Source organism: Mustela putorius, unplaced genomic scaffold (assembly GCF_011764305.1).
Source record: "Mustela putorius furo isolate JIRA1106 unplaced genomic scaffold, ASM1176430v1.1 tig00000854_pilon_pilon_pilon, whole genome shotgun sequence".
Taxonomy (NCBI): Eukaryota; Metazoa; Chordata; class Mammalia; order Carnivora; family Mustelidae; genus Mustela; species Mustela putorius.
In genome coordinates this window covers 2,515,770-2,528,700 of record NW_025421496.1, presented here as the reverse complement: position 1 = coordinate 2,528,700, position 12,931 = coordinate 2,515,770, and the positions used below count along the sequence as shown (strand labels likewise).

Genomic DNA, 12,931 nt, shown 5'->3' with positions numbered 1-12,931 from the left:
CTGCTTCCCTCTCTCTCTCTCTGCCTGCCTCTCCATCTACTTGTGATTTCTCTCTGTCAAATAAATTAAAAAAAAAAAAATCAAACATGAAAAAATGACCACACAAGTGACGCCTGAGATAGTTTGTAGGCTTACATGAGCATCCAGAGTTAAATATAACCTAGTTCAAATGTTTATTCAGTATTATATATTGGGGTGGATCCTCCAAGGTGCCAGGAAGTGGGAATTCACTTATCCTGTTTGGAACTAGAGCCCATATATACCTTCAGTTACCAGTTCTGCCCTTTCAGTGGAAACATCTTCAGGTACCACTGTTTTCTGTGTGCCTGGTATAGATCTCATTTAGTTTTAAGAATTTTCCAGGTACTTCTTAATGCGCAGTGCTCCAATCCCAGCCTTGCCAAGGCCTGCACCAACTACATAGAATGGAGCTTTTCTTTCTCTGTATTATTCAGAACCCAATAAAAGAATAATGGAGTGGGATGGCCAATAAACAGGGTTCTTGTCCCAGATGGACCATAAAATAATTGTGTCCCTTTGGGAACCTCTTAGTTATTTGGGGCCCCTTTTCTTTTCTATATTTGGAAAGAGTTGTACTGGAGGATTCAAAATGGCATGTGCACTCTTTGAGTAATATTTTAGATGCGACCAGTATTCTAAACAAATGAAGGCAAGTACACATGAAGCTGTGCAACACGTTTTTAGAGCTGCCTCCGTTTTATAGATGAGATGACAGAGTACAGCGGAAGTGGGTGATTTAAACAGAGGCTCCAAAGTAGGTAGAACTAAACCACAAGTCTCCTTTTGTTTTGTTTTGTTTTGTTTTGTTTTCCTGAAGCTCCTTTAGCCAAAACATGGGCTTCTGAATATCAATCTGTGAAGCATATTATCGGTATGTTTAAGGAAGGCTGTTCTTAAGGGAATTCCAATTAATGGCAGGGAGTTTTGAAATTCTTCCAAGGTCATCTGATCTTGTGAGATTTACAATTCTATTTTCACGTCAAGCAAGTCCGGTCAGTGCCAGGTAATCATCGAAAGTTCCAGTTGCTTCTCTGAACAGAAGTACGGACCCTCTTGAGGTTTTCTTTTTGCTCTCTTAGATCTATGCCAGATAAGACTTTTTTAGAGAGTAGGTTCAGTCTTCCTTTGTTCATTTAAGGAAGACATTCAGTGAGTCAGTGTGGGGGTTAGCCCCATCTTCTCAGAGTGGTTGTGAGCTCCGGATAAAAGGTAATTGTTATTAGACAAATTTCCTCAAAATAGAAAAGTTTTCTCCGATTTCTAATACCAAATACGTATTTTTAAATTTTCCTATAATGTATAAGAAATGTATACATATATTTACTGTACCTACTGGGTATGATATATGCGTATAATGGCATGCTATTCAGCCTAAAAAAGTCATGATGTCCTGATACACGCTACAACATGGATGAACCTTGAAAACATTATGCTAAGTGAAGTCAGTCAGTTACAAAAGGGCAAATATTATATGATTCTACCTAGGTGAGGTATTTAGAATAGGCAAATTCATGTAAGCAGGAAGTCAAATGGTGGTTTCTAGGAATTGCGCTGCGTGGGTATTGGGATGCTGTCCTTATGGGAATAGAGTTTCACTTTGGGATGATAAAAAAAGTTCTGGCGATGGATGGTGGTGATGGTTATAGGACATCGTGAATGCATTTTAATGCCACTGAAGTGTATATTTAAAATTTTCTGTTACGTGTATTTTGCCACCGTAAAAGACTAAATGTGTGATTGAAGCACAGTTTTTATGTACAACACAGAAAGCGTGATTCGTGAAAGAAAGAAAATTGATGATGTGGACTTTATTAAATTTTAAAATGTCCATTCTGTGAAAGACAGTGTTCAAAGAATGGAAAGACAAGCACCTGGCTAGGAGAATATGTTTTCAAAACACATATCTAAAGAAAGATATGCATGCGGAATATTCAGAGAAGTGGTAAACTAACAACAAAAACAACGACCACAACAGCTTCATAATAAGAAACTAAACTCCCCAAATCAGTTAAAATGAAAAGGCAATAGGAGTAGACATCTTAGTGGATAGTATATAAAAAGGACAAATACGCGTCTATAAATTGCTCAGCAGGGGCGCCTGGGTGGCTCGGTAGGTTAAGCTGCTGTCTTCAGCTCAGGTCATGATCTCGGGGTCCTGGGATCGAGTCCCACATCCGGCTGTCTGCTCAGCAGGGAGCCTGCTTCTCTCTCTGTCTCTCTCTCTCTCTGCCTACTTGAGATCTCTGTCAAATAAATAAAATCTTTAAAAAAGAATTGCTACACATTGGGGAATTCTTGGAAAAGGATATGCACTGTGCATTAGAGAAAAACAAAACACCCGTGGGATACCCCACCCATTTAATAAAATGGCTTAAATACCAAAAACTGACAGTACTACTTGCTGGTAAGGATGTGAGACAACAGAGAATCCTATTCGTTGCTGATGGGATTTCAAAGAGCACAACCTCTTGAGAAGACCCCTTGCCAGAAAAAAAAATTAAAAATAAAAACAGTAAGTGTCTTACCGTAATAAACAAATAAATAAAACAATAAGTATTTTACCAAAATAAGAAAAATTTAAATGTGCGATTGAAACAAAAGCAAAAAACATCAAGAAAAGAAGGCCTGGAAGGATGCTAGAGACCAAGACATTGAACCATTTCTTAATAACTGAACAACTGCCAGCACTAAGATATCAGAACCAACAAATTGTGAACAAAAACTGAAAGCCAGATCCTCAGATAATTTAATCCTTGAGAAAAGACCATGGAACTAGAAGGCTGAGAGAACGCAGCAGAGCCATCACCAATTAACTCCAATAGACTTGATCACTGAACTAGCATTCTTGTCTTTGTAACTTGTAAGAAACTCTTTGTACGTTATTTTAGGGAGAACATTTTAGGCAGAAGATGTTAAGATTACCATTGTTTGTACTTTCCTAATGACTTCTCATCGCCAAATCTGAATTCATCATCAGACACACTGGGTTCTGCCTCTGAATATCTTCTCATTTGTGTTTCCTGGTGTTAATATCGGGTCCTTAGTCTTTCTGGTAGGAGTTACTAATTCTGTTTTCTTCCCCCTTAAATGGGTCCTCAGCGTTTCTATGAAGGTAGTCTTGCAAAAATGGGCGTATGGTCTGTCAGTTGAGTCATTATTCAGGGGCTTTCTGTTTACAGAGAGTCATGATGCGGCCCAGTTTATGTAATCCCTACTCCTGCTACTCGCCACTTGACTTTCCTGGGTTATGTGAATAGTTTACCATATTGGATTGTCCTCCTCCTTCCACCAAGCAGTCCTTTCTTTCTCCCTGTTGTGCACCTGGAAAAAGCCACTGCCTTTTTCAAAACTCAATTTGCATATGATTTTTATTGTGCAGTCCTTTTAGTGTTGGGACCACACTCTCCTTTTGGCTACCATGGCACTTTGGCCTTCCTGGTGGTTGCGTTGGCTACAGTCGCGTGGGCTACACTGTATTTTAATTGTGTTTTTTACACGTCTCTGTCTTCTCCTAGGCAACGTTCCTTGAGACCAGGGACTGACATTTTTGATCTGTCGATGTTGCCTTAGCATGTTACTTGGTGTATGGTGGCTAGCCATAACCACCAGATTTCAGAAATGAAAAGGAGTTATGTACGTACTGCTTATTATCACTTGACAGATCAACCAGAAAAGAAATGTGAATGCTGCTGCTGCTTGAAAGTTCACCTCTGGTAAATGGTGGTGGTACTGGACTCCACTTTGAATGTTTTTTTCCCACTATTTTATACATTCCTACCTTATGCCTTCTGTTTATTTCTACGCGTGTCTTTATGACTAACCCAGGAAGAGCAGATGAAGGTGGAGCCAGGCCATGGGCCGTATTTGTTAGAATAGGATACAAATGATAGGGATTCTTGGTAAGAAAGTCCTGAAGCAATACAGGTCTATATTCTCCCTCTGAGTCATGTAGAGGGATCTGCTCGCAAAGAATTTTATCAGCAGCTAATCAGGATGTTTTTGAGCAAGGCTCCTGACTGGCTATTTTTTGTAGGAAGAGTAAATCAGGGTTAAAGTAGTTTGATATGTTTTACATTGTAAATGTGTGTTTTGTTTTGTTTTTTAAATGCTGGGGTGGGAGTAGGGAGTACCAAATGTTCCTTCGCCACTCCTGATCGTTTAGTCATGTCAAGAGAGAGCTCCTTAGCTCATTTCAGCTCTGCTTCTTTATTTACTCTGCCCCTAAGGTGAGCAAATGGTGTCCATAGAAAGTTTAGGAAGAATTAACCGGTCATGCTCGCCTTGACTAATTCTGTTCTCTTCCTCGAGAATGCGAGTGGGTATCTTCTGTTTCTCACATCCCGAGTATTACTAGTTGGTAATCTGCCCAATTCTGGAGTTCAGTTATGGGGCCATTTAGCTTTCATTCAAACTGGGCTTCTCAAACCTGGGTTATCAATAAAAGTAAAAACATATTTCAGTCTCTCTCTTTTCCTTTTTTACTTCCTACCCTACTCCAGACCTAGATGTAGTAAGGTTTTTGTACTTTATTAGGATATTTGAAAGATGTTAACATTTAGTGCATTACATGGGAACCCTGAGAAATAAAAAGGAGCCAAAGTCTGCCAAGTAAAATGTCTATGTGGGGGCTGTCTTGGTACTGCCAGAGAAGATGGCTTTGTGCTGTGGTCTTTCTTAGGTGGTAGGACATTGTGACCTTTGAAACAGTTTGAAACACATGGAGGTTAGGCCAGACAGTGTTGTGCAGTAAACCGCGAAGACCTGGGAAAGGTTTAATGCCAGCTGTGTGAGTTCCCTGTGGCTGTCATGAAAATGGCCACAGACGTGGTGGCTTGAACAACAGAAGGTCCCTCTCTCATGGTTCTGGAGGCCAAAAGTCTGCAATCAAGGTGTCAGTAGAGCTGTATAGATGTTCGAGGGCAGAATCCACTCTGTGCCTCTTTCAGCTTCTAAGGGTTGCTCTCTTCCTCGGCTTATGAGCACATCACTCAGTCTCTGACTTTGTCTATACATCACCTTCTCCTCTATGTGCCCACATCTTCCCTTTTTTCTGCCTCAAATCTCCCCCTGTCCTCCATGTGTAAGGATACTTGCTATTTATTTTATTGAGGGATCCCGCCACCTCAAAACTCTAACTTAATTATATCGACAAAGACCTTTTTCCAAATGTACTGAAAATCATAGATTGTAAGGGCAAGGATATGGACCTGGGGGGCCGTGTTTTAGGGGTTACTATTCAACCTGCTCAAGCAGACATAAGATACTTTGATTTTGGCTGATGACTGTGTGGAGAGTGGTGGTTTCTGTAGTCACTTACACAAAGGTCTGGCTCAAAGCAAGGGGACCTCGGGGAGTTGCAGGTGGCTGAGCATCTGACTAGAGCAGAATCAGGAAGGAACAAAGGAGATGTTTACATGCACTGGACTTCAGGGTGCCCGGAAGTGTACATGTCAGGGAAGTCTCGGGCAGTTGCCCACCTTAGCTTACTTCGCAGGATGGCTTTCCAGAGTAGGCTTGTTTGAGACAAAGACTCGATTGTTAGGAGAAGTTTTATAGGTCTTGCCAGTATTGACATATATGGCTTGCCAGAGGCTCAAGTGACTCCATTTACCGTGTGGACCCGTTGAGTCGGGATTTGTCAAAGAGGTATGACAAAGAGATGTTCTCTAAGAGGTGGCCTTCTACAGTCTAAGAGTTCATAGCAGGAGGCAGTGAAAATGGCCAGAGCCAGGCCACAGAGCAAGCACGGGCTTCTTCTCCCTTTGTTCCTCTAGGTTCAGACTGTCCTCTCTGGGTGAAGAGGGCACATATTGGTTGACGGGACTAAGTCTAAATTAAGTAAGAAGGCACATAAGAAAGCATTTCAACATGTTTAGAAACTAAAATCGTCGAGTGGCTTCCTTTGACACATCGGGGGTTATCGCGCCGCTAATGAGGTCAGAGTGGGGGGAGAGGAGAGCGAAACACAGAGGGAAGAGGGGAGGGCCGTCACCTCATCCCTCCCGCCTCTGAACCGTATGTCCTCCTGGATTGTCACCCCTTCCAGTCAAAATGCAGATCTCAGGAGTCAGCACTAGCAGCCTGGCTACTTCCACATCCCAGCCCCTGCTACACAGAAAATTGTACAGACTTAATTCTGGCTGAACCCATCGCCACTCACATAGGTTAATTGTTTCTCCACTGTTGAGACAAAAAGGCACATGAGCAAAGGCAGGTTAACAGGAACAAAGTTTTATAGCTAGAGAAGTCTATGTTCAGTTTGGGAAAGGTAAGGGTCCATTGAGGCAAATAGGCATGGGGCAAGGAACTTTTGCAGACAGCAGACAGCAGACGGCATCCTGCCGGTTGCAGGAGGCGGCAAAACTGGCTCAGAGCTTTGGTCAGCCAAGTTAACGGCAACCGGGGGGTGGCCAGCAGGGTGGGCGGGGGGCACCGTTGAGGATACATGCTGCTTTCTTCTATTCTGGAACTGTATCTGGAACTTCTCGAATCTGGTGTACTTCTTAACTGGGCTCAGGTGCCCCTCACCTTGCAAAAGGTACACCCGCAAAGGGTGTTTCCTTCTGACTACTGAAAACAGGTTCAGTTTCAGTTGAAGGGGCTGAGCCCCCCTACAGCCAGCAAAGTCCATTTACTACACATAACAATGTGCAGCAAGGTAGGAACTTGGGTCCCTTTCCCAAAAGAAAGGAACTTGTTTTTCCTTGGAAGAAGGGCAGTGAAGGTGACTCGGCTATGTCCAGGGCACAGGAACAGTAGGCCAGGACCCTCGGAACACATGGCTGGTTTCTCCAAAGTCAGAGGAGGACTCTGACTCTGACTAGGGGCAGGCCTACGTGTTCGGAGGGTATGTTTCTAAAAGGTCTTGGCGCTACCCCCTATTGCCCCATCAGTGCTGTGGTTGGGGGCGCTCCGTGTGGTCTGTGTGGATGGGGGACCCTTGGCGTTCCCGGTCACAGAAGATGTGGTGCTGATTCCCCTAGCACCACCTGTGTCAGTGCCAGGTAGTCTGCAAGTCTTCTGAGGGCGCTTGCTGATAGAAAGGGCCGCCATCATGGCTACGATGTCGTCTATAGAGTTTGCATCAGGTGGGGCAGAGTTATCCTGATGGAATGCAGGAAGGGCAGCTTGTCCAGTCTGGGCAGGTGTGCCACAGGTGCTTGGCGGAAGGAGGGAACAAGTAGTGGTGGGTTGAAGCACCGAGTTGGTGTTACAAGTAGACATGGTGGTGTTACAGGCTGGAGTTACAAGAGCGGTCGTGTGGCCGGGCGAGCCCCTTGTGTGTGAGCACTTCTGTGTCGTGGGCACACCAGAGGCTGCGATGGTGGGGCGAGCGTTATCCTTTCGGTCAGGTGCGCTGCCCGTGCTTTCGGCAGGTCGGCCCCTAGGGCTCGGATTTCCTGGCGAAGCATGCACGTCGCTCGATGTCAAATTCCTCTTTTGTGAGGTGGTAGCCCTTACCCATGGCTTTCGTTGTTTCGTTGAACGGTGGACGCCCTTGCGGGTAATGGGCACACTGCAGCCTCTGACGTTGGGAGCCGTGTTGTCGTGTCCCGTAATCGGACCACCCCTGCTTTGGGCGGCTTGGCTTTTGGTGTTTGACTCCAAGCACGAGTTGGAAGTAGACGTGTTTCGCTTGCCCTTGGTCGTTGGTGTTCCACGTGGAGACGATTTTCTTTGTCTAGGTGTTCCTTGGGCACACTGAAGGGTACTGGGCCCACCAGCACCTCCAGCAGTGGAAACTGTACTGTGGTGTCCCACTACCGCCCCTCCCACATTTTGGACTGGTTGGACCCAGGTAACCGGGTTTAAGGTGACAGTACTTGCCCCTCCTCCGGCAGCAGCCTGAATGTTCTGAGAGAGGGCCGTTGTTGTCTGACCAACAGGAGGAGCGGAAGTGGTGCTGGGTGCCCTCTGCAGCCCTGCCCCAAGTTGGGATGTTCCGGGTACCTGTGAGCGAGCGGGGCCTGGCATAGACACACCAGACCCAAAGCTCCCACTGTCCATGGGGGCTGCAGGTCCTGTTGACACGTGGGGGCCTAGAGGGGCAAGTGTGAGCAGGGAGCCGCTGAGCCTGGCACTACGTATTCCAGCGGCAACTGCCCGGGCACTAGCAGTTGATATGGCACCGGGGAGAAGACCTGCCTTGGAACCAAAGGCCTTCTGCTTTTTGACAGTGGTGCCAAATGCAGAGGCTACAAGGCCTGCTTGCTTCCTGCCATCTCGGGATGGTGGGAGTAGAGAGGGCAGTTGGGCCTGTGGCTTGTGTTGGGGCTACTGGCTTTCCCAGCTGGTAGGAATGACCAAGCTGCTGCCCATTTGGGTTCCCAGAAACGGGCTGAGAGGGGATTTGTGGGGCATAGTGGATAGGAATTGCTATGCGTGTCATGGCTGCCTTGCCAGGTAAACTGGTGGTGTGGCTGCTACTGGGTGGTGTGTTGTGGAATGCTAAGTGGTTTGCCCTGGACTTTGGCAGTGAACGAAAGACAATGGCCTGTGAGGGAGGTGAGGTATCCATGGGCTCAGGCGTAGAGCTGTAGTTTGCAGAGGTGCTGCCTACTGGAACGGTGGTGGTTCCAGAATTCGCCAGAAAGCCAGCGGGAATGCCAGCACTGGGAAGAACGGCTGTCTGCTGTTGCCCAGCACGTGTCCCCTGTGTGGGCTGAGGGGCGATGTTGGGGCAGGTGGCCATCAATTTTGATGGGATGGTAGAGGCCAGAGTGCTTCCAGGGCGCTTCAGCGTCCTGTTGCAACGGCCCTGGGATAATGAAGGAGAGAGCTCACCCCGGGGCCCCGGGGAGATCTGAACGTGATAGCTTGAGGAGCAGGAGTCGTGTCCATGTCAGTGACATCAGCGTTGGAAGTATGGCCAGATGTCCAGTTGGCTGATGCCTTTGTGGCTGATGCCGCCACAAAAATACCAGGACTCTTTGGGGAAGGGACTGGAAGAGGGGTGGGTGGGAAAAGAGGGGGGGGATCGACACACATAGGAGTTGGGGATTCTCCTTTGCAGGAGGGCAGCTGTGATGAGACGGTTGAGGTGTTACAAGGAGGAGCCGGGGGGTCGGAAGTAGGTGTGGTACCGATGATTGGTGGAAGAGGGTGTTCCTTCTGAAGTGGAATTTCCCCAGGGGGAGGAGAGCCAGTAGGAACAGCCAGAGTGGGAGAGTTTGGAGCTCCAGATGCTGTTCCCTGATCAGGAGTCTCTGTTGGGGAGGGTGGAGGGACAGATGGGATTGGGGGCCTGGCAGATTGGTCAGCCAAGTCGGTGGTAGGACCAGGGACCTGTGATGTGTGAATGGCCGGGGGCAGGGAGTCTGTAGTCTTGGAGGCAAGTAGGGGGGGAGGAAGGGGCAGGTTGAGTGGCCCCGTCGTCTGCCAGGATCTCTGCTCCGCCCTCCAAGGTCTTCTTCCCCTGCCCCTCGGTATTGTCCAGAATGCCCAGGTTTCTGCCCAAAGCTATGCAAGGAAGCTTGGGAGGTGGGGGCAACAACTCTCCTCTGCCCCACTGGAATGGCATTGCTGATGGCAGAGGCACAGAAAGTGGCATGGGTATTCTCCTTTTGGGGGGCCTACTGGTGGCAGATACTGGTGGCAAGGGGTGCTCGGATGGCTTGCCTCGAGGCTTATGCGCCTCTGTGACCTTCCTCAAGAGGTCTGGTGTGCTCTGGCTAGGCCGATGGTTTTCAGCCCCCACTTTGTGTGTGTGATGTCTCCTGCAGCAAGGGGCAGCCTGGGGTTGGGTCGGAGAGCACTGCTACCTCTGGAGCAGGCTTCCGAAGAGGAGCAACGTCACCAGCTGGGCCCTCTGAAGTGACAGCAGGTCTTTCTGCTGGGGGCGAGGGGGAGCTCCCCCGAGGTGTCTGAGTGTTTGCCCCCAAGCTGTCTCCTGAGGGACTGGGAGATGGGTCCCCAGGTGCAGGGCTGCCTTGGTGGGAACTGAGCAGTCCACCGGTCTCCAGGGGCCTGGATGTCAACAGTATATCCCCAGTGCTGTGGGGGGCCCTGTTCCCATCATCCGGCCCTCTGGTGTCTCCCAAGTCATCCTTCCCTTCTCTGGGCACTTCTGGGACCTTCTCCCCCAACGGCTTTGGGCAGGAACGGGGGAGGTAACTGGATGGTTTCGGCTTCACAGCCTCGACTGTCTGCTGGGGTTGGGAAGGCAGGACAGTGAATTTCTGCCGGGGTGGAGGGATCCTCAGAGTTCTCGAGGGTCTGAACATGATGGAGGTACAAGCAGACCGTACAGGTGTTTTCGGAGGGTCCCTCCAGTTCACCGAGAGGGGAGGAGGCCCACAGGGGAACACACGGCCTGAGGGAGCGGATACCGTCTCTTTGGCTCCACATGAAAGCTAGCTGGTAAAGGCCTACGATGCCGGTGGAATGGCCTGTGCCCAGGGCAGTGGGAAGGTGTGGGAGCAGCCGGAGCAGCCGGAGCAGCCGGGTGGTGCCGGACAGGATGGGAGGCTGAGCAGGCAGGAGAGACCAGCGGGCGACATCGGCCTGGCAGGGTTGGGCGGCGGGGGCAGGGGACGAAACTTACTAAGCAGATTGCCCATGTAGCGCTTGCAGTGTGCCAAACGATCGCGAGACAAGAGTATGAAACTCGGAGAGCTCCTCCGGAGGTCCTAACTCTTCTCGAGGTCTAGCAGGCACTGAGCACCCCAGCCTGGTGCTTGTGATATATGCCTGGTGCACGTCACAGAGAAGGGAGGAGCAGGCCCAATGTTGGGAAGTGCGTATGCCAGAGGGCAAAGGAGGAGGCCTCAGAGCCCCGCCCACCAGCCTCCAGGGCCTGGAAGGCCCCGCCCACCAGCCTCCAGGGCCTGGGACTTCCTTCTGACCTGGCTGAGTTGTTTGGCCCCAATATGGCCGCCTCCGGGCAGCCATATTGTGGGGAGCTCTGTGGGACTGCTGCGGTCCTCCGCCCCAGCCGCCCTGAGTTGCCAGCCCTCCCCTGAGCCCGCCAAACAAGCGAGCACGGGAGCCCCCTAGCGCTGCGAGGGGTGGCCTGCTGCTCGAGGCAACTTCCCTGCTTCCCTGTGAGGCCTGGAGCCAGGCCACCAGAGTCACCTGGCAAGCCGCAGAGGTGGTTTCTGAGCCAGACTCCTAACCCTGACCTGACTAGATGCTGTCTGTATTGCGTGGCCTCCCTTTCCGGCAGGTAAGCTCGCTCTTTCTTTTTGGGAATTGGCAGGGGTCACACAGACGGTAGTGCCTTAGTCGGCATTCGAACCCAGCCCAGCCCGAGTGATGCCAGAGCTCTTACTCTGGAGTGTGTGTGTGAGCGCTTTTTTAAATTTTTATTTTTACTTTTTGTAGCTCTTAGGGTACTGAGAACGGTGCTGCTGTACTCACAGTGAGCACAGCCACTGCCCAATATGAAGTCTTCTTTTGTTCAAGGACCACACTGGATTCTGATCTCAGAAGACGGGAGTCACGGACCATCAGTTGCGAGCCTTGTACCATCCCACAGTCGTAATTCAGCCTTGCAGACCCTTCAGGTTTGCTCTTTGGTCTACTTTGAAGGATCCAGATAGGTAAGATGGTACTTGAAGATGTTATGTAAATATATAAAGATTATAGTCTAGATAAATTGTTATCCACCTGAACGGAATGCACCGGTGGATGATTCCATAGAGATGAGAAGCTGGTTCATGTCTAGAAAGCAAATCCATCATTTATTCAAGTTAATAGCGGAGCAGTGTGATGGACTAAAGTCAGATCAATACAGTTTGGTCATTGGGAGTATGCCAGCCAGGTTCCCTCGACATCGTTGGCACATACATGTAATTCTAGACGTTCTTATGCACAAGAGGGGAGACCTACTCTTGGGAGTGTGGCAAGGGCAACGTGTATTACTGTCTAGGAGCTGGAAGCTTCCGCACGCTGAGAAAGATTTCAAAACAATCTTACCTTACGCATGGCTCTACCTACTTTGAGTCTCTTTTCTTTGGCTTACTTCATTTTCTTTTTCAGATTTTATTTATTTACATGTCAGAGAGAGAGAGCGAGCGAGCGAGCACGCACAAGCAGGGGGAGCAGCAGGCATGGGGAGAAGCAGCCTTGCACTGAGCAGAGAGCCCATGGCGGGGCTCCATCCCAGGACCTGGGGATTATGAGGTGAGCTGAAGGTAGACGCCTAACTGGCTGAGCCACCCAGGCAGCCCTTCAACTTACTTCACTGAAGTGTTTCTCTCTCATGCGGCTGATGTTGCACATTACGAATATGACTTGCAAAAGTTTCAGAACCAAGAATCATACTGATCAGTTCAAAAAAATGTGTATACATTTTAAAGTTTTGTATATATTTTTATTTCTTGTATTTGAAATAGCTGTGGACATGATTCATATGCTACAGAATTAGTTTTAGAGCTCTGTTGGTGGAGCAAATGTGGACATCCGTCCTAAGAAACTTTGAGGTTGGTGGGACACAGGAGGTCGCACTCAGATGCACATTCTGCTTGCAGAAAAGGACAAATATTATAAGGCCTTTCTAAACTCTCTAGGAGGAGAAATGATTTACAGCTATGACATTTAGCCATAATTCCTTGATATCATTTGAGGAGAGTTCAGTAGGGAATAATTTCTTGATTTTCTTTTTTTTTTTTTTTTTTTTTTTTTTTTTTTTTGAACAGAAATAGCAAGTTTGTAGAAATTGTGGGCAAAGATTTCTTAGAGGAACTCTGAAAAAGGTGGTCACATGTGACATATCTGAAAACAATAAATTACAGTCATATGATTTCTATCTCTTTTTTTTCCCAAAGGAGGAAGAATTAAACATGATGAGTGTTAGGACTTCAGGACAGTAAAAGGAAATTTGGACAAGGATATCCCAGAAAAATCTACCTCTTTATTTTTCTTGTCTAATGGGAATAGGAACCGGGTGCTTTTTTCAAAATACAGACCA

General features: G+C 48.1%; 1 protein-coding gene across 1 annotated transcript; it reads right to left on the bottom strand.

The window, feature by feature from the left end:
- Positions 1-6,755: 6,755 nt before the first annotated feature.
- On the bottom strand, positions 6,756-11,946 carry LOC123393442 (mucin-5AC-like). The gene is made up of 3 exons (XM_045085386.1): positions 11,938-11,946; positions 10,565-10,666; positions 6,756-7,971 (listed from the first exon to the last, which is right to left on the bottom strand). The coding sequence occupies exons 1-3, from the start codon at positions 11,944-11,946 to the stop codon at positions 6,877-6,879; spliced, it is 1,206 nt and encodes a 401-aa protein (XP_044941321.1). The 3' UTR covers positions 6,756-6,876.
- Between the last annotated feature and the right edge of the window lie 985 nt (positions 11,947-12,931).